Consider the following 21,963-nt stretch of genomic DNA (forward strand, 5'->3'; position numbering starts at 1 on the left):
TAGATACTCTCTGCTTTTTCAAAGATTAGTTGGCCATACATTTGGGGATCCAATTCCGGGTTCTCTATTCCATTGGTCTGTGTGTCTGTTTTTGTGGCAATACCGTACTGTCTTGATGATTACAGCTTTGTAATTCAGGCTAAAGTCCAGGATTGTGATGCCTCCAGCTTTGGTTTTCTTTTTCAACAGTACTTTAGCTATTTGGGGTCTTCTCTGGTTCCATACAAATTTTAGGAGTGTTTGTTCTACCTCTGAGAAGAATGCCTGTGTAATTTTGATTGGGATTGCACTGAATGTGTAGATTGCTTTGGGTAGTATTGACATTTTAACAATATTTGTTCTTCCAATTCATGAGCATGGAATGTTTTTCCATTTCTTTGTGTCTTCTTCAATTTCTTTTGTAAGTTTTCTATAGTTTTCAGCATACAGATCTTTTACATCTTTGGTTAAGTTTATTTTATGGTATTTTAGGTATTTTATGGTTCTTGGTAGAACAATTAACTGCTTTTAATTAAATTCACAGAATTGCACAACAACCATCAAAATCAATTTTAGAACATTTTGATCATCCCATAAAGAAACCTCATACCCATCAACAGTCTATCCCTTCTTCCCACCAAACCCTCAGTCCTAGGGAATCACTAATCTACTTTTTCTGTATATGCATTTGCCTATTCTGTATATCTCATATATATGGAATAACCTCTTGTGGCTGACTTCTTTCAGTTAGTATGATATTTTCAAGTTTCACCATGTTGTAGCATGTTACAAGTACTTCAATCCTTTTTATGACTGAATAATGTTCCAATGTATGTCTATATCACATTTTATTCATCAGCTGATGAGTGCTTGGGTTGTTTCAATTTTTTACCTATGTAAATAATGCTACTATGAACTTTAGTGTATAAGTTTTTCTGTACCCATATGGGTATCCTTTTGGGCATATACCTGGGAGTGGAATTGCTACATCGTATGGTATCTGTAATATTTCAAGGAACTATAAAACAGATTTCCAAAGTCGCTGCACCATTTTATATTCCTGCAAGTAATGCATGAGGATTCCAGTTTCTCTACATCCTTGTCAACATTTGTCTCTTTTTTGATTATAGCCATCTTGGCAGGTGTGACGTAGGTTTTGATGGTTTGGGTATGCATTCTCCTAATGACCAATGATGTCGAACATCTTTTCTTGTACTTGTTGACCAATGTGCTTCTTCTTTGGAGGTATATCTCCCCAGATCTTTGCCCGTTTAATAAATGGGGTTCTTTTCACTGCTAAGTTATATGACTTGTTCTTATTATCCCTTTTAAGTGTGTGTATCTGACATTTTTCTGTTCCTTAATACCCATCCTATTGAGTAGCTAAGAAAAGGAAAGAAAAAGGAAATGAATCTATTTTGCTATTAGTTAGCAGTTATTGTAAGTTTAATAAAGGAAGTTGAACTTGGAAGCTTACAGGATGTTTGGTTATTAGTAATTTCCCTTTTATCTGGCAGTGATTTTACCAAGAATGGGGAAGAAACAAACATCACTTGTGTACCAGGTACTTTGTAGGAAAGCATTTCCACATGCCATGTTATTAATCTTCTCTGCAACTTTGGTAGGCATTCTCTGCTTTTACAAATGACACAGCTGAAGTTCACAGAGGTTAGTAACTTCCCCAAGATCACTCAACTGGTAACTAGCAAATGTGGGATTCAAATTCTTGTTTGTCCACGTTCAAAAAATAAGCCTTTCTCATGGCTCTTCTTAGAACACTGAATTTAGAACTTTCACTCATAATAATTGATCATAATTACCTTGAAAGTAGTTTTTTGGCTAGGAAATGAGCTTCTTTATTTATCTAAAAGGATCTCCAAATACACTGTCATTAGGCTATGTGACTGAGTTTTGGTTTTTGTTGTTGTTGTTGTTCCCCCCCACTCACCCCCCCCATGGTCTTGATGCCATTAAGAAGCAGGAGCTAACACATCACAATGGAAACTCCTACCCAACGTTCCTGGAGAAACGTATAGGTTCCCTGAAGGTTCTCATGCTGTATTCTGTGCCATTTCTTCTAGAGTCCCCAGGAAGCAGTCTGTCTGCTGCACTTGGCAGCTGATATCACTAATTCTCACTGTTCCCTTTCCAGGTTTCTTCTCCCCTGAAGAATCTCTGCAGCCTCTTCACTGCATGATTCACTCTCTCACGAGAGTAAATCCTACCTTCCTACCCCTCAACTCCCCCCACTTCATAAGTAATAGAAAATTCTCCTTAGAAAACAATTTTCTAAGCATTCTCATTAATAAGTACAGGGATTTAGAATGAAATGTAAGATAAAAATTGCCAGAAAATGTAATCTGTGTTTATCCCAGTGACCCATAAATTATGGTATTTTTCTTACGTCTCTGGCTTCAAACTCTAGGATTTTTGTCACTCTTGAGAGCCTTCATAACAAGCAACTTGAACCCACGAGCTGTGAGATCATGACCTGAGCTGAAGTCAGACACTTAACCAACTGAGCCACCCAGGCGCCCCTGAACATCCGTATTCTTAAGAGGATCTATTTGAGTGAGCAAAGGACTCTAATAAGATTATTATCTCAAAAAGAACATCTCATAGTAAATAATTTGGGGCCCAGCTTAAGACATTTTTGGGAAAAATGGAGTTACTCTACTGACCCAGAAAATTCATTTATTTGCAATATTGCAGGAAAAAAAAAGAATAAATTATTTCTAAACCTCACCTTTTAGAGATTCAGACTAAAATATTTATGATATCTGGGATTTGCATCAAAACAATGCAGGGGTGGGTTTAGTGGGTGACAAAACAGAGTGGCCACAGGTTGGTAATAGCTGAATCTGCAGAACGGGTACACAAATTTTACTTATTCTATTCTGTTACTTTTGTATTTATTTAAAATTTTTCTGGTAATGATTTAGAACTATAGCCACATCACATAGGCTTTGGAATCAAGCAGGCCTGGATTTAAGACTGGCTCTATTACTTGTTCGCTGTGTAAACTTGGACAAGTGGCTTAACCTCTCTGAATTTTCTTGACACCCTCCTACCCTCCCACCCCGTGAAACAGAGATACTACTTTTCAGGGTTCTTTGGAGGATTCAAATACACACATACATGCATTACATGTATGCATATGCATAAAGCAATGGCTATGTTCTGGCCTAACCAGTCCATGGCAACAAACCAAATCAGTTATATTTAAAGAAAAGACAAACCTTAATTCTGTTTCCCCACTCGCTGATGAGTAGGAAGGCCTTTCTTCTCCATGGGGTCCTGTCTCAACATTTCCAAGAGCCTCTAGGGGTGTATACCAATATCTCCTAATGTCCTTCAGGCCTGACCAACTAGTGAGTCCCAGGGCAGGATGCTTCAATTCCTGAGAGGCTTAGGGGAAAGGAAGCTGGTTTCAGCACTCACATCTCTGCAGGCCTTTTGTTTGTGACCCATAATCCCCACATGCCCTCCATGCTTAACTCTTTGGAGCTCTGTGCCTGATCACCTTAGTGATCTTTACTCCCCGGCCAGCAGAGAGGATTCTCCTTTCTTGTCTCAGTACTTCAGAGCAAGGTCCTTCTACAGTGTTGGGGGGCGGACTACTTGTGATGGGATTGTTAAAATGACCCTCTCTGTGTCAAGGTGCATACAGAGATAAGCCAGTGGGCTGGGAGGCACAGTGGCCAGGAGCCGTCTCCCACTGACTCCAGTACTGTGGCTCCCGTCAGTGGGGGGCGGCCCAGCGGTCTGTTTAGCCCGACTTCCTCAACTCTTCCTCACTCTTGGCAGTTTCTCTCCAGGGCCCAGTTGTCTCTCCTTGTAGTCTGTCTTCTTTTTCTTAATCACATGCTCCCGCCATGGAGTCTGACCAGCAACCGAAGAGCCAAACTGGGCGTGTGCCTAGGTACCTATGTGTGTCCCCACATACTCAGAGAATTAAGGAGCTTCAGGAAGATTCCATGACAATGAAATGGATTCTCCTCGCGGCACCTTGGTGGCTCAGTCGGTTAAGCGTCTGACCTCGGCTCGGGTCATGATCTCACAGTTCGTGAGTTCGAGCCCTGCGTCGGGCTCTGGGCTGACAGCTCGGAGCCTGGAGCCTGCTTCAGATTCTGTGTTTCCTTCTCTCTCTGCCCCTTCCCTGCTCATGCTCTGTCTCAAAAATAAATAAACATTAAAAAAAAAAAAGAAATGGATTCTCCTCTTTACCTACTTCAGTCTCAGATCTGACCCCTCCAAGACACTTTATGATGTATGCAAAGTACCTGTTTCCTAGTAAACACTCAGAAAGCAGCTATAGCTGTCACCCAGAATCAGAATTATCAGCAGTGTGAAGCTCAAAAGATCCCTTCTCATGAGCATTATGTAATGTGTAGAATTGTCAAACCACTATGTTGTCTACCCGAAACTAATAAAACATTGTATGTCAACCATACGTCAATGAAAAAAAAAAAAGACAATACCTTGTCACAATCAGAGGATATGAAGATGAATTTCTCTGTTTTTAATTTGGCTGTTAAAAAAATAGGTCTTTGAGGTCTCCTCCATGTTATTACATGTTTTTGTCTAAGATATACTATCACTAGGAGGAGATGATTTATGAGACAAAGGACAGAGTCAATTTTGAAATATCTCAGAAGATTTTCTGGTCATTGTCTGTCATAACCTTGGAGAATAAATAACATTGCCAGTTGCAAAATTGGAACATGTAGAAGTTGACTGATAACTGTACTATAAATGAACCTCAGATTGGTAGGTGTGTCCTGTAGATCTGAGGGTGTGGTGTCCTTTTAGGTACAAAAAAAAAAAAAAAAAGCTTGTGAGGAAATTTAGTTTTGTTTAGGTTATAGTAGTTGTGATCTTTTGGTATTCGATTTTACATTCTCTTTCCACAACACTGAAACCAACACTGAGTCAAGGACTTTTTTTTTTTAAGTTAGAATGAAATAAGCCTATATATAGACTCTTTTCAGGTTTTTTCCTCAGAAAACCCTATGAATTTATTGGAGTAGTACTGATCATCTAAAATAGATCTAATAGTAAAAATTACATTGGTAACACAAATGGAAGGGTCTCTGGTCATAAAATCTATAGCTAAAGAAACATTTTATCTAAAAGAGCAAAAATAAAGTAATCCTGGGAGATGATCTAGGCCTATTAATCACTCTTACTAATAACCTAAATATTAATAATAATAATATCTTATTCTTCATATTTTTCTATCTAAATATTGAAATAATCCTGGTGTGTGTGTGTGTGTGTGTGTGTGTGTGTGTGTGTGTGTGTGCATGCCTGTGTGCGTGGCCTGCATTTGCTGACCCAGCCCATGGGAGAATATGTCTCACTTTGTTCCATGAGTACCTGGCTACCCCACCCTCCATTAGACGCTTGCTGTCAAAAGCAAATGGGCTGGCCACGGATTTTCATGTAAATGTTATGCAGGTTGCTATTTGAATGACTTGCACAGGAAGAACATTCTTCCTGCTCTATGCTGTCGACATGTGTTAGACTCATTGACTTGAGCCAGTCTTCTACATGTAAGTAAGTCTGTCATCTGAACTTTCTTTTTCTTGCTTTTAGTCAGTTTCTTAACTTGTCTTGGTTTTAAAATATATCCAGAAATTTATCTTTTTCATGATCTGCCAAGTATTTATAGCTGTTTTGTGGAGGTTAGGCTTTCCTGTGGGTCCAGGATGCTGGTTTGAATAGTGGTGACTTGAAGCTGGGGGGAAAAAAGCACAATTGTAGAAAATTTTTGCTGAGTTGTCTGTCATCCCCGCTCAATATGCACAGACACCCTGAGGACTTATATTGCCAGTTTCATTAACTAGAAATCTAAATTTGAAAAAAAAAATCATTTTTCTAGTTATTCTGTAAGAAGGGAAAAATGCTTGGACCAATTTATGAAAATCTAGGCTTGAGATATGTTTGTTGTCTATTGGGATTTTTCCGATCAGTGAGATATAGAAAGACTAATGAATTGGAAATAATATCCAATTGCTTACCTTGCAACTGCTCCTGAACAATGATGTAGTAATGTGTGGCTGCTAAATGTGACATTTCTCCAAAATTACAGAATTATTATTTAATCCATAAATATTTTACGTTTATCAAAAAGCTTCTCTCTAAAATGTTTCACATATAAGGTATTAAAACAGAAGAAGGGCTTACACAGAGCATTATAGCAAATGAGACTCATTTGTAATGGAGGTAAACCGTATTTTGCTGTATTTATTATTTTGAGTTTAAATAATAGACATTTTTTAGTTTATAAAAATGATGTGTTTCCTGTTTTCTCATATTGAAAGCCAGCTTAATTAAGTATAAAATACTTAAGTATAAGGTAAAATTTCATACCCCTTAAATTCAGATATAGGTATCCACAACCCTAATAGGTATAAGAAGTCTTTTTCTGAAAAAATTAACTTTTTAGTTAGTACAATATAATTTATTATTATTATTATTATTATAGCACAGCAGCAAGTGTTTCAAGACATATATAATCAAATTTTTATATGTTATAGGATTTTAAGGGGGTCTGATTTTTAAATTATCAAGGAATGAATCCTTGTTGACTTTTATGAAGTATGATATTCAATAAAACTGAAGGATATTTAATATTTTACTATTTTTATAGCTTCATTTCTTACCTGTATATTGGAATATAGTTAAATAAGCATGTAATAATTGCTAATACAATCTATTAACTATTTTAATGATGGGGATATCATCATTTACCTCTAGGGTATAAGGTACAATTTCTCTTCAAAATGTAATTCAGGGCACTTGGGTGGCTCAGTCAGTTAAGTGCCTGACTCTTGATTTCAGCTCATGTCATGACCTCACAGTTTTGTTGGTGAGATTATGCCTCGTGTTGGGCTCTGCACTGACACTGCAGAGCCTACCTGGGATTCTCTCTCCTCTCCCTGTCTCTCTGCCCCTCCCTTGCACACGTTCTCATTCTCTCTCTCTCTCTCTCTCAAAAATAAAGACATTTAAAAAAATGTAATTCAAATATGACCCCAGTCTATTTTGTGCGTATTACTTTCCTCGGTGCAATGCTGCCTATAATTTATGGTTTGGTTTAGGCATTTGTCTTCCTGACTGGCCTACAAACTCCTGTGGGACAAGTACTGTAGTTTAGTGTGCCTCCGGCCTCTGTCACTGTTCCTGGGACAAAGTGGGCCTTTGATGAAGGTTGTTGAATTATATCAAGCTGATGTCATGAGAGGCTTCAGGCACGCATGATCTGACCCAAAGGCATTTAAAGCAGAGACAAAATGAAATAGGGAAGATTGTTCAACATTGATATATAAGAGGATTAGGTATAAATTCTTGCTTTGCAAGTTTGTGGATATTTCTAAACATTTGAGGTGAACGTTGTAAACATTTATGTTTAAATCATCTACCTGTTTCAAACAATAATTGGCAAGTCTGTACCTCACCAACAGCCTGGGTTAGGGTATCTCAGAGACAGTTCTGTTTACAGTAGAGAGGACACTGTATTTCATCTGAACTGGTTTTGGAAGCTTACATTACTATTCTGAATACTGCTGGGAAATTATTTGATTCACTGGCTTTACTTTCTTTACCTGAAATAAGTAAATACTTTCTTGCTAAAACCCACTTCATAAGGTTGTTAGATGAATTAAAGTAGACGATATATGAAAAGGGCTTCTATAAATTTTGAATGCTGTGATTGCATTGCATAACTACATATTCAGCAAACTCTTACTAAATCCTTACCTTTCTGTGACTATAGTCCATATTATCTGGGGTAGATTCTAAATACTGGGTGTGATATACAATATCCCTCCATTGAAACCTGTTTGGTTGTGGCTGTTAATAAGTTCTCTGCTTGATTATAGAATATGTAAGTGTCTTCACCTTTGCATGGTCTGTGCAGGTTTTTGGTATTTTCGAATGGTTTCAGTTTTCAATATTAAATTTTATTTCCCACATAAACCAAATAATAATGAAAATATACTTATCAGAAAAACGTATTATTAAAGAGTAACCCATGTTCCTACTGCATTATTTGAGAGCATGTGAACTAATCAACCCTAATGTCCTCAAGTTCCCCCCAAATTAGGAAATCCTGATCAAGATTAAGAAATTCAAATAAGACTTTCAAGCATTTGCCCTGACAGGCTGGGACTACAGTTTTGTTAAGCTCTTCTTGAGCGCCGAGTAGTAGGTGGTGACGTCGATGTAATCCCTCAGATCTTTGAGAATGGGATTAAGTTTAAAATGTATGATTTGTCTAGCTGGAAAATAGAAAACCATTTTTAAATCACCAGGTCAAAAGTTTTAGGTTGAATAACATTTCCATAAATAGAAATATTTTATTACGCCCACATAGAATGTTCTGTTTAAAGACAACTTAAGTTCATGAAATAAACTCTATCTGCCCTTTAAGTTTAGAATTTGTTTTGCCCGAGAATTTATCAGGTATTCTTTAAATATTGAACTTGTAAGTATATTTAAAATTGGATTTTTTTTGCAAGCACAACTTTGAGAAGTATGTATATCAGCCTGCACTATACCATCCCCTTCCCATATCCTCTCAAAAAGAGCAAAGTAAATACGGGTTCGTTTAAAACTCTATGAAAATGTTTGCTTAAAACAACCTCTCTAGAATGGAAAATGTCAAATTGTTAAACTTGTTTTTCCTCCTTTTTTTTTTGTCTTTAGGAGAATGGTGTTGAATGCTTGTATCCTAAGAGCCTGCCACAGTCCAGGTTTGCCTGTTTGTATATGTGAATTAGAATGCATATTTTGTTAATTTTTAAGGAAATCTTTGGACCTGACGCTCCAAAATGTCTTCTCTACACATTTGACAGGGAATATTCCACACTATCATCTCCTGGACACACTTCATCCACAGAGAGTACTGTGACTTCAAGTGGTGAGTGAACTTGGAAAAGATATAAAAATAGAGTGTTAGTTTTATAACTAGAAGCTTGATTTCTGTGACCTGCTGAGGTGAGTGCAAATGAAAAGAACATAGGCAAATAATTTCTTTTTGCATAGTGTTCATGCTGTTAGTTTCTTCCTGTTGATAGATTCTGGGTCAGAAATTTTGAATATGGCTTCTGGTGACCTTGTCTGTAAGTCACTCTGTGAGAAAGAGGAGGATACAGGATCAGCTTCTTCTATGATAAAGATCACAGGTAAGCTATTGGAGTTGAAATATTCAAATATAGTTTCCATTCTAAAACAGTAAGCAAACCTGTAAGCCACTAGACTAACTATCCTCATAGTTCAGTAATATTTTATTTAAAAAAATGAGGTTATACTCTGGGGAGAAGAAGTCCAAGAGGTGCCATTTTTCCCCCCAATTCTGTAGATAGAGCAAAACTTACAATATATTTTAATAGGGCTTAAATATTTCCTAATGGCAAAGGTTGACTGGATACAACTGGGTCTCAACTGTGGCACAGATATAGACTCATCTGCTTAGCAAATTCTCAGAATCCCCATTAGAATCTATTTGGTTGAAAGGAGGGGCCAGTTTGTGATGGTTCACTCAGGGGGCAAAAGAATTAACTATATACTATGTTGGATCCCTTTTTGAGTCTGAAAACAAAGTAGTGATTCTCAAGCATTCCCACTAAACCATCACTGCAGTTAACACTCACGGAAGTCCATAGGCTCCTGTTCACCCCAAACACATCAGTCAAGGAAAATCCATTCTATTGTGTGAACTGGACAGTTCAGATATAGATGCTAAACTAAAGGAGTTGTAAAATTGTAGAAATGGAATCTATTCCTTACTTAAACTGAAGAATATCTTCATATTCTACTTCCGACCGAATAAGAGAAATTTATTTTTATTTTTTTAATTTTATTTATTTATTTTTTAGTTTTTTTTTAATGTTCATTTATTTTTGAGAGAGAGACAGAGACAGAGACAGAGCGTGAGTGGGGGAGGGGTAGAGAGGGACAGGGAGACGCAGAATCCGAAGCAGGGTCCAGGCTCTGAGCTGTCAGCGCAGAGCCCAATGCGGGGCTCGAACTCACGAACCGCGAGATCATGACCTCAGCTGAAGTCGGATGTTTAAACTGACTGAGCCACCCAGGTGCCTCTTTATTTTTTTATTTAAAAACATTTTTTTAGTGTTTATTTTTGAGAGAGAGCGAGACAGAGCGTGAGCAGGGGAGGGACAGAGAGAGATGGAGACATAGAATCCGAAGCAGGCTCCATGCTCTGTGCTGTCAGTACAGAGCCCAACATGGGGCTTGAACCCAGAGCCGTAAGATCATGACCTGAGTCAAAGCTGGACGCCCAACTGGCTGAGCCACCCAGGCACCCCCCTGAATAAGAGAAATTTTAATTAGAACTACATCAGGGTACCATTTTTCACTAGTCATGTAGACAAAGATGCAAAAATTTTATTATACTCTGTTGGTTAGACTGTGGGGAAAACTGGAAATCTCATACATTTCTATAGGGAATGTAAATTATTATAATTAATATAGAAGGGAATTTGCTGATATCTACCAATATGTTAAATGTACATATCCTGTGATAAGACAATTTGGTTTCTGGGAATTTATCCTATAGCTCTAAGCACACACATAACTTGTAGAAGTTTCTTTACTACAGCATTGTCTATAATAACAAAATATTGGAAACAAGTTAACTATCAAAAGAAGCCTAGTTAATATATATTGGCATCTCAATGTAATGGAATACTACTATGAATCCATAAACATATATAAGGAAACTTCCTTAGAATGATATCAAATAACTATTGTCTCTTTAAAAAAAACAAATATAAAACATATATTGCGTGTAAAATTTTGTGGTGAAAAAGGACAAGAAGAAGTTTTTATGTATACATAAAATACCTCTGAAAGGCTAGACAAAAATAACATTGTCTATGCAGATAGAAAGTATGTTTCTGGCAGGCATGAATGGGAGGGATAATTTTCACCATAACGGTTTACACTTTTAAATTTATGGACCATATGAATCTATTCTCTGTCTTAAAAGTTAATGAAAACATCGGGCACCTGGGTGGCTCAGTCCATTGAGACTCTGACTTTGGCTCAGGTCATGATCTTGTGGTTCATGAGTTTGAGCCCTGCATTGGGCTTGCTGCTCTCAGGACATAACCTGTTTCAGATCTTCTGTCCCCCTGTCTGTCTGTCACCCCTTGGTCGTACTCTCTCCAAAATAAAATAGAGATGAGCACTGGGTGTTATATATAGGGGATGAATCACTGGATTCTACTCCTGAAATCATTATTACACTATATGCTAACTTGGATACATATATATATATATATATATATATATATATATATACACACACACATACACACACACACATATATATGTATATATATGTGTATATATATGTGTATATATATATATGTATATGTATATATAGTTTTAAAAAGTAATAAAAAAATAAAGTAAAAGTTAACAAAAACTTGAAATTTCATTGGAAAAAGACTTTTTCATTTTGTTCTTATTTCCATATAAAATTTAAAAATATAATACATACTTTATTCCTTTTTTAAAAAAGAAACACAACCTATTTATAGCTGCTGACCTTTGTGCCTGCACTGAACTAAATTCAAGACAATGGATCATATAAAGAGGAAAATCATTATCAAGTACATTTCAGTACGAATAAAGTACACAAAAATAAAGGAAATTACAAAAAGAAATGGCATACATTTATAGTGCCTTCATTCCTTAGTTTAATGATTTTCTTTTTTAGAAAGATACCACATTTTGGAAGAATATCATACTTGTTTATCAGTATTACATATGCAATTTTTAAAAACCGGTTTGTCAAGCTATTAGAAAGCTACTAAGTTACTGGTTGTTCAACCTTCCTTCATCCAGTTTCTATAAGTATACTAGTAATGTGTTTGATTTAAAAAAAAAAAAAGCAGCAGCCTTAAAAAAGATTTTAAAAACTTACTTGAAGGCCATTCATACAGATATTAATTTCTATTAAGAAATCTTATAGGGCTAGCTTTCTTGGGAACCTTAGCTGCTCTAGACCTGATTTTGAATCAATGGACACGTTTAAAGTTTTATGGTATATAATTTGTCTCACATGTTAAGATTTTTGCCACTTACTAGTCTGCTCATAATTGCCACCCTCACTATTTCTTCCTCTTTCACTTGTTACTGCTCAGGCAACTGTTCAGTGTGTTCCCTTTCTCTCACAGGCAAAAGTTCAGCTCATGACAATACTGCACCCCAAGGCTCTGTGAGTGAGGACAAAACCACATTAAGTCTGGTAAGGAAATATACGCGTGTTGGCAATAAAAGTAATGATATAGTACGATGGTAGAACTGTCCCTTTAAATTTGTAAAATATTCTTAAAGGCACATTTTATCCTTTCAAAATATTAAGTTAATAGAATTTAATCACATCAATGTATTATTGATTAAGAAGTTGGTGCCCAAGAGTCCCTGTGACTTGTCCAAGGTCACACAATAGAGTTAGAGCTAGGACTTCCTTACTCCACATTGTTTTTTCATTCATTCACTCACTTATTCATCAAAGGTCTATTGGAAACATGTTAAACATCTATCAATAGAGGACTTTTAAGTAAACAAATGTATTAATAAGTAAGGTTAAATAAAACAGTAATATTTACCTTAAAGATCTGTTCTAATTAAGAGAACATGTTCTAATTAAGGGAAGAAACATACAGTTACTCAGTAATATACAATTACGCAGTGTGGTTAGTGATGTAAAAGAAAAATGCTTGGGTTAGGAGGTCAGACACTGTCATGGAGGAGGTACTTTGTGAATGGTATTGAATGCTATCCAGGAACCTGGAAAACTGCTATACAACATTATTTAAATGTTTACAGAAAAAGTTCCTTTCCTTAAAGAGAAAGTTCATTGACACTGGTATGAATTTATAATTATTGGAGAGTAACTTGTAGACTATGGATCCAATTCCATGTTTCCTCAAGGGTCTTATTTATGTATCAGTCCCTCTCTGTATTGTATGTATACAGGTATGTACGTATATGTGTGTGTGTGTGTGTGTGTGTGTGTGTGTGTGTGTGTGTGTGTGTATTGTTTTCTCATCAGTATATAAACATTGTTTTAGTTAGGCCCATTTGGTTTTAAGAAACAGAGACTTACAAAAGCTAACTCAAGCTGAGAGATGGTTGTGGCATAAATACATTTGAGGCAATAGGGTGGGCAAAAACTTTATAGTATTCTAGTCTGAAGGGAGTGGAATGATGGGATATGTGATTTGGAATCATCCTTTGTAGTGTGAAGTGTATATAGAGTGTAGTGTTGGCTAGCAAACATGCCAAAAGTGGTTGCCCCTTATAAAATAATAGAGGAATATTTGAGTCCTCTAATTTTTTATGGTAGTCTTCTGAGAAAAAGATTTTTTCTCATCTCAAGACAAGATAGAAATAAACTTAAAAATATGGGTTAGAATTAGAAAATGTAGTCATGGAGATGAGGTGCTGGTTAGGATGCCATTGATAATTCAGGCAAGAGATGAGGATAGTATGAATTTGGTGTGGATGGATAAAAGACTAATTTGGGAGATATTTAAGGGACAGAGTTTATAGGACACAGTGACTGATAACCAGGGTAGGTGTGGGGGATGCATGGGAAAATGTAGATACTCAGGATTGTGGCTTATCCAACAGAATGAATAGGATTTCATGAGAAGAGGGAGGCAGTAAGAAAGGTAAACTTTAGGGGGTAAAATAAGATTGGTTCAAGTCAAGTTTCAAGTTGATGCGAGACATCAGTACTCTGAAAGATTACATATACAGCTGTATATCTATATTCATAAGTTCATTCCTAGGACTTTAGGGGTAGACACACATTTGTGAGTTACCAGCTAAGAAAACAAAAAGTATGTGGGTGAGATTTCTCAAGGAGACTTGGAAAGAGCAGGTGGGAAGAGCACACAGAGAATAATGGACTCTTGATGATTCCATTATCTAAGAAAAGAAGGCAATGACAGAAGAAACTCAGAAGGAGCTACTGCAGCAATGGGAGGACATCAGGAGATGAAAACCAAGGAACGAAAAATCTTCAAGGAGGAGGGGATTGTAGGTCATTTTAGATGCCACAAAGAGGTCAAGTAAGCTAAAGACTGAAAAATTTCCATTGAATTTGGCAATAGAGAGTTCACTGATAACTGGAAGGGGCAGTTTTCTTGGAGTATTGGGTGGAGGGACAGATGGGAGTTGAAAAACTGGAAATTGCAACTATGGACAATTCTTCCCAGAAGAAGCATGGCCATAAGGGAGAGGAGAGAAAGAAGATGCCACAGATGGAAGAGATTAGGGTATTGAGGGAGGATTCAGAAAACTTAAGAATATTTAAATGTTGATAAGAATGACCCAGAGGTTTACCTTTATTACTGCATTTGTTACATTTTATCAAAGTCCTAGCTTCAATTATCTAAAAATTACATGACATGGTATCAATGGCTCTACCAAGGAAATTTGTCATAGACTTGCTTTTTATGGAAAATTTCTGAGAATGTTGAATAATTGTCACCATAAAAATGATTTTATACCTATTGCTTTCCCATTAGATTTTCCCAGGCAGTATAGTACAACCCTCTAATTAGGGTAATTCTTGTTGTATAGATATGTTTGTAGGATAGCTGGCCAGTGACCTTAAAATGTATTTATACGGATTAAAAGCCTAACATAACACAATCCTAGTTGCTATTTTTGCCACCAGTTCTCCAGCAGCCTATCTAGAAAGCTACATGTGATAGTCCTAGATCACCCCCACCTCTTCATGCATCCAGTCCTACCTCTCCATCAAGCTCCAGCATGTTTCTCATCTGCAGAGACTTGCCATGCTTCTCAAGCCATGGTGTCTCCCTATCTTTGTAGAGCACTTATTTATTCACATCTCATTTATTTGACAATCAAACCTAGTGGTTGCCTTGTGGTAATTTGTATCACTATTCATCTATTTCTGTCTTGTGTACCTCAACTACATTGGAAAACCCCTTAGAGCTAGTACTGTTTTATTCTTAACCCCTAGTTCAGTTCTTTGAATATCACAGTGTTTTTGATAGAGTAGGGTTAGGAGAGGACAGGAAGTTGGGAAATGATTGGTTATGAAGGATTTCCACTCTATGTACAGCAATAAAATCTCTTTATGATTTTAGGAAGCTAAAGAGGAACCAAAGACAATAGATGAGCATAGAAAAGAATGTGCCGCAGGAGGTAAGGAATGTTCTCTCCCAAACCCCATGTGAACTTTTGTTCCTTGCTTATATTTTTATGAGTGAAATCTTTCTGAGTAAAGATGTGCCTGTAATTCTGCATCTCTAGATAAAATCAGCCAATAAAACTGACTCTTGCTTCATTTTGTATCATTTTTGTAAAGCCACATTTATGTTACTTTAACTATTAAGCTCCAGAGGACTTGTAATAGCTTCTACACTATTGTGAACAAAGAACCATGCCAGTGTTGGTAGTAAATTCTAAGCTCCACTTTGAGATTTTTTTTATTATCCCATCCAACAGTGAATAAGACTAAGTATTTAAAAATAAGTGCTAATATGCTTTGCTCCCCCTTTCACCTCCATTAGGATAGATTTGAAGCTTTGAAGTCAAGCAGACTCTACACTGGGTCATTCTCTGACTAGCAGATTTGGAAGAATATTTAACCTGAGTGTCAGTTTCCTCATCTGTAAAATGGAAATGATGAGAAAAAAAATTAATCTTTATTGAGAATTCATGTGCAGAGTTTTATTTAGTTCCCCCAAATAGGCACTTGTATTAGATAGGTAAATTGCAATTCAGTTTCCTAGCCTGTAGACTTTGGATGGTACAGTACCTACCACAGGTTTGCTCTGAGGATTGAATAAGTTAGGTATAAAACAGGTGGAAAACGCTTGGCAAAGTTCTCATAAAAGCTACTATAGAAAAATAAGGGCACCTGGGTGGCTCAGTTGGTTAATCTTCTGACTTTTTTTAAAGTTTTTTTTCAACGTTTTATTTATTCATTCATTCATTTATTCATTCATGAGAGAGAGAGAGAGAGAGAGAGAGAGAGAGAGAGAGAGAAAGCAAGCAGCAGAGGGGCAGAAAGAGGGAGACACAGAATCTGAAACAGGCCCCAGGCTCTGAGCTATCAGTACAGAGCCCAACACAGGGCTTGAATCCATGAACTGTGAGATCATGACCTGAGCCAAAGTCGGACACTTAACCAACTGAGCCACCCAGGCACCCCAAGCATCTGGCTCTTGATCTCAGCTTGGGTCTTGATCTCAGGGTCATGAGTTCAAGCCTTGTGTTGGGCTCTGTACTGGGCATGCCTAGAGTCTACTAAAAAAAAAAAAGAAAAAAAAGTAAAATAATATCATCCTTACTTTATACACGTTTGATGAAGTTGTGACTTGTTCCAGGTCACAGAGCTATAAAGGTGAAAGCTGGAACTTAAACCAGGTTTTTTCCATCTCTAATACTCTTCATAACTAATATATCCTTTTTGCGAAGTTGTCATGAAGAGTATCATTATATGTAAAGAGCGTTGTTTTGGGACTGGCACATAGTAAACTTGTGACAAATGGTTGATGCCATTTTATAGTTGCTGTTGTTGTTATTATCATTATTATGCTATTATACCACTACTATTACTTCAATGACTACTCCTGCTGCTGTTAAAGCCTTGATCTGAAGAAGGACCAAGGTACCAGAGGAAGGTGTGCATTTAGCCATGGGATCGAGTCAAACATTCAAATGCAAAGAGAGCAATTGGACTCTGAGACCTCTTCAGGTTTCAGACTATTCACACGATGATGTGTGAGCCAATGATTTTAATGTCATTGTGATCCCAATAGCATAACATAACATTATCTTATATTTAAGAAACTGCCTTATTAGCTGGCTGTTATTTCAGCTATACATCAATGAAATGCCTGTAGTGGAGAGGGGACGTTTGATTGTGTCTTCCACTAAGCCTTTATAACCCAATAATATTTTATTGTCTTTTAATAGTTGCTGCTGTTTCCTCTCTCCCTGTAACCACTGTGAAATCAGTTAACTTTAAACAAAGTGACAAGTAAGTTCTTCATATGGCATGCTCACATTTTTTGCTTCTCTATTGAATTACGTTTGAACACTTTTTTTTTTTCTTATCCTACAGCACTTCTGCTAATGAGAAGGAGGTGGAGGTGAGTTTTGTCCCTTTAAGTTAAAAAAAAAATGTTTCTGACTCCCTTGCCTATTGTCACTTCATACAGTCTATGACAAGCTGTCATACATTTGGTGTCTGGTTACCTTGGCAGGGACTAAGTGCAGGTAAAGCCGATGTATGCCAGCATTATGTTGCTGGGAGGAGAAAGTAATGACTCAGCATAATCCAGTATTAACTTGAAATATTTCACTACAACCAATTTTCTCCCCTCACCTTCACATTATTTTGACAATAGGCTGAATTTCTCAGATTATCTTTGGGATTTAAGTGTGACTGGTTCACCTTGGAGAAAAGAGTAAAGCTTGAAGAAAGATCACGAGACTTGGCAGAAGAAAATTTGAAGAAAGAAATCACTAACTGTTTAAAGCTGTTAGAGGTGAGAACCCTAACATTTGGGGACTACACATCTGGTCATAGTGTTAATAATGTTTTCAAAATTACATAGGAGTTTACTTTTATGACTAAAACCAATACCAGGCACCAACCCCTGCCTGACTCAGATGTGAATTAGAGGAAGTAAGAATTCAGGATCAGGCTAAAATAAAAGATTGCTAATAGAGTATGAGCAATAAAAAAAAATGCCTCTTAAAATCATTGTGGGTCACCTGCCTTCTCTCCAAATGTTCACATAGGTTTCAGGCAGAAGAGTCATCATGCAGGAAACTGAGCAATAGGAGATAATATCAATTTTAAGCTTCAAAGAAGAGAATCAAAAGTCTATTTCCATTTAATTAACTGAAAAAAAGAATGGTGACTGATTTTAGTCTTGTCAGATGATGGGCAAGCCCTGTGTAGGTAGATAGGTAACAACTACTACTATTTTTCCGTTTTGTGAAATAACCATAAGTATAGAGATGGGTTGGAAAATTAAGAAGGTTATTTTTGGAAAAAGAAAAATAAAAATTTAGAAACCATATTCTGTTTTTTTTATTGTAGTAAAAAAACATAACATCAAAATTGCCATATCAACCATTTTAAGTGTACAGTTCAGTAGTGTTAAGTATGTCACACGGTTGCAAAGCAGATCTCCAGAACTTTCCCATCTTGCATACTGAAACTCTGTACCCATTAAACAACCCCGCTTTTCCCCTCCTCTCAGCCCCTGGTAACCACCATTTTACTTTCTGTTTCTATGAATTTGACTACCTCAGATACCTCATATGAGTAAAATCATATAGTGTTTGTCTTCTTGTATCTGGCTTATTTCACTTAGTATAATGTTTTCAAACTTTATCCATGTTTTAGCTTGCTACAGGATTTCCTTCCTTTTTAAGGCTGAATAAATATTCCATTACATGTGTATCCTGCATTTTGTTTGCCCATTCATTTATCAATAGACATTTGAGTTGCTTCCATCTTTGGCTAGTGTGAATATTGCTGCTATCAACATGGGTGTGCAAATATCTCTTTGGCACCCTGCTTTCAGTTCTTTTAGAAATCTACCCAGAGTGGGAATAGGAGTTCCATTTTTAAGTTTGTGAGGAACCATCATATTGTTTTGCTTAGTGGTTGCACCATTTCACAATCCTATTAATAGTGCACCAGGGTTCCAATTTCTCCACATGAGGGCCAACATGGTATTTTCTGCTTTTTCGATAGTAGCCATACTAATGGGTGCAAGATGCAATCTTATTGTGGTTTGCTTTGCATTTCTCTGATGGTTTGTATTATTGAGCATCTTTTCATACATCTCTTTGTTGGCCATTTGCATACCATCTCTGGAAAAATGTCTATTCAAGTCCTTTGACAATTTTGTAATAAGATGTATGTTTTTTTTTCTCCTACTCCATAGGTTTCCTTTTCATTTTGTTGATTATGTTCTTTGATGCACAGAAGTGTTTAAACTTGATATAGCACTATTTGTCTATTTTTGATTTTGTTGCTTGTGCTTTTGGTGTCATATCCAAGAAATCATTGTCAAATCCAATGTCATGAAGATTCTCCCCTATGTTTTCTTCTGAAGTTACATAGTTTTGGGTCTTAAATTTAAATCTTTAATGCATTTTTTTTAGTTTATGTTGAGAGAGAGAGAGAGAGAGAGAGAGAGAGAGAGAGAGAGAGAGCCCAGAAGGGGCAGAGAGAGAGGCAGAGAGAAAGAATTCTAAGCTGGCTCCACACCATCAGCACAGAGCCCAATGTGGGGCTCGAACTCACAAACCATGAGATCATGACCTGAGCTGAAGTCGGAGGCTTAGCCTACTGAGCCACCCAGGTGCCCCTTTAATCCATTTTTTTTATTGTTTGTTTGTTTGTTTATTTATTTATTTATTTATTTATTTATTTATTTATTTTGAGAGAGGGAGGGAGGGAGGGGGAGAGAGAGAGAGAGAGAGAGAGAGAGAGAGAGAGAATATGAATATGAACATGATCAGGGGAGAGGCAGAGAGAGAAGAAGAGAGAGAATCCCAGGCAGGCTCCACAACGTCAGCACAGAACCCAATGCAGAGCTTGATCCCACAAACTGTGAGATCGTGACCTGAGCCAAAATTAAGAGTCTGATGCTTAACCAACTGAGCCACTCAGGTGCCCCTATTCAATCCATTTTGAGTTTACTTTTGTATATAGTGTAAGATAAGAGTCCAATTTCACTTTTTTTGATATGGATATTCAATGTGGACATCGATATGGGTACGGATACGGATATTGTTGGTTTGCAAGATCCTCAGGAGCTTCGTGGATATAATCTGAAACTAGCCCTCATATTCAGAGGGCAGGGAGAAACTGAAGGAAAAGGCAGGTCACTCCAAGTTGGTAGATGGAAGGTTTAATAAGCAAAGGAATTTACATATGCGCTTGTCTTTGGTGGCTACAAGACAAGTAGATCTCTGCAGCCACCCACCAAATCTATTAAGTTTATATAGAGGCTTTACTGGGTTGTTGTATATACCATCCAAATGATCTCAGCACTACATCATTATTTCAAGGCAGTGTTCTTGGGGCAGCTTCTCAGAATGGGGAAGCCATATTTCAAGGACAGGAGAGGGGGTGAATAACCTCTGATTACCTGGATCCAGCTGATAGATCAACTGGTGGTCATATCTTCTTGATGACCTCCATGAAAAGATATCCAGTTTTTCCACTGGGTCTTGGCATCCTTGTTGTTTTTTGTCTTTATTCCAGTACCGTATTATAGCTTTGTAGTATGTTTTGAAATCAGAAAGTGTCAGTCCTTCAACTCTTTCTTTTTCAAAATTGTTTTGGCTATTAGGGGTCCTTTGAGATTCCATATCAGTTTTAGGATGAATTTTTCTATTTATGCAAAAAAAAAAAAAAAACACCACTGGGATTTTGATAGGGATTGCATTGAATCTGTAGGCAGATTTCAGTAGAATGGACATCTTAAGAAAATCGTCTTCCAATCCATGAACACAGGATGTCTTTCCTTTTATTTGTGTCTTCTTTAATTTCAGCAATGTTTATAGTTTTTAGAGTACAAGTCTTTACCTCCTTTGTTAGGTTTATTCATAAGTACTTTATTTTTTATGATGGTATTATAAGTGGAATTTTCTTAATTTTCTTTTTGGGTTCATCATTAGTGTATGTGAATGCCATTGATTTTTGTACGTTGATTTTGTATCCTGTATCTTTTCGAATTTGTTTATTAGTTATAACAATCTAGGGGTTTCTATATATAAGATCATGTCATATATGAACAGAGATTAATTTACTTCTTCCTTTCCAGTGTGGATTTCTAATGTATTACTTGCCTAACTGCTCTGACTAGGACTTCCAGTACTAGGTTGCATAGAAATGGTAGGGTGTGCACATCCTTGCCTTGTTCCATATCTTAGAGGAAAACTTTGATCCTTTCACCATTGTGTATGATGTTAGCTGTGGGCTTGTTATATATGACCTTTATTATGTTGACATAGTTTTTTGTCTATTTCTAGTTTTCTGAATATTTTTATCAAGGGTGTTGAATCCTGTCAAATGCTTTTCTGCATCAATTTAGATGGTCATGTGGATTTTTATCCTTTAATCTGTTAATGTGGTGTATCACACCAGATTGATTTTCATATGCTGAACCATCCTTGCATTAAATGAATAAATCTCACTTGGTCATGGTTTATAATACTTTTAATGTGCTATTGAAATTGGTTTGCTAGTATTTTGTTGAGGATTTTTACATCAACATTCATAAAGGCCAGTAGTCTGTAATTTTCTTGTGGTCTTTGGCTTTGATATTAGAGTAATAGTGGGCCTCAAAGAATGAGCCTGGAAATGTTTGCTCCTCTTCAGGTTTTTGGAAGACTTTTAGAGGGATTGTTTATTTTTTTTTAAGATTTATTGTACTTATTTTATGAACAGTTTTATTAACTTTTCATTTCCCACAAGGGCCTTTTTTGGCTTAAAACAAACAAAACTCTGATATAGGCATTAAGACACAAGCAAGTTGAACACACTTGACATGCCCCCAGGTTATCTACCTATATAAAAATTTGAATAAATTTGCCATAAAGCCATAATGAGACAAATAACCAGTGTTTCTAAATATTTTATAGCCTATTACTAAGAACTAAATGAACTCCCATATAGAAACAAATCCTTTGAACTACTAGCGATTTAAAATTTTGTTTTAATAAGAAAACATAAAAAATACATATTGTTTATTGAACCCCTACCACCTGCCCAGGTCTAAATTAGGCTTTTTACATTCGTTATAAAATGTAACACGACCACATGTGGAATAGGTATTATTATTCCCATCTTGTAGATGAGAAACAGTCACTTAGTATTAATGGCTAATTTATCCAAAAGCCCATGAGTAATAACATGTGACA

The 21,963-nt window shown here is 36.6% G+C and overlaps 1 protein-coding gene across 3 annotated transcripts in view; it reads left to right on the plus strand.

Moving 5' to 3' along the window:
* The window catches only part of IRAG2 (inositol 1,4,5-triphosphate receptor associated 2), a 129,323-nt gene that overhangs the window by 92,102 nt on the left and 15,258 nt on the right, over positions 1–21,963 (plus strand). For all 3 annotated transcript variants that reach the window (XM_047066829.1, XM_047066830.1, XM_047066831.1), the window contains 8 exons: positions 8,692–8,738; positions 8,841–8,905; positions 9,063–9,170; positions 12,192–12,262; positions 15,147–15,204; positions 16,984–17,047; positions 17,132–17,159; positions 17,418–17,558. In XM_047066829.1, the coding sequence (XP_046922785.1) occupies positions 8,692–8,738; positions 8,841–8,905; positions 9,063–9,170; positions 12,192–12,262; positions 15,147–15,204; positions 16,984–17,047; positions 17,132–17,159; positions 17,418–17,558 (582 nt within the window). The remainder of the gene's footprint in view (positions 1–8,691; positions 8,739–8,840; positions 8,906–9,062; positions 9,171–12,191; positions 12,263–15,146; positions 15,205–16,983; positions 17,048–17,131; positions 17,160–17,417; positions 17,559–21,963) is intronic.

This window comes from Lynx rufus, unplaced genomic scaffold (assembly GCF_022079265.1).
Source record: "Lynx rufus isolate CCGP_SWC_20201006 ecotype Redwood Valley unplaced genomic scaffold, mLynRuf1.p SCAF_7, whole genome shotgun sequence".
NCBI classification, from domain to species: Eukaryota; Metazoa; Chordata; class Mammalia; order Carnivora; family Felidae; genus Lynx; species Lynx rufus.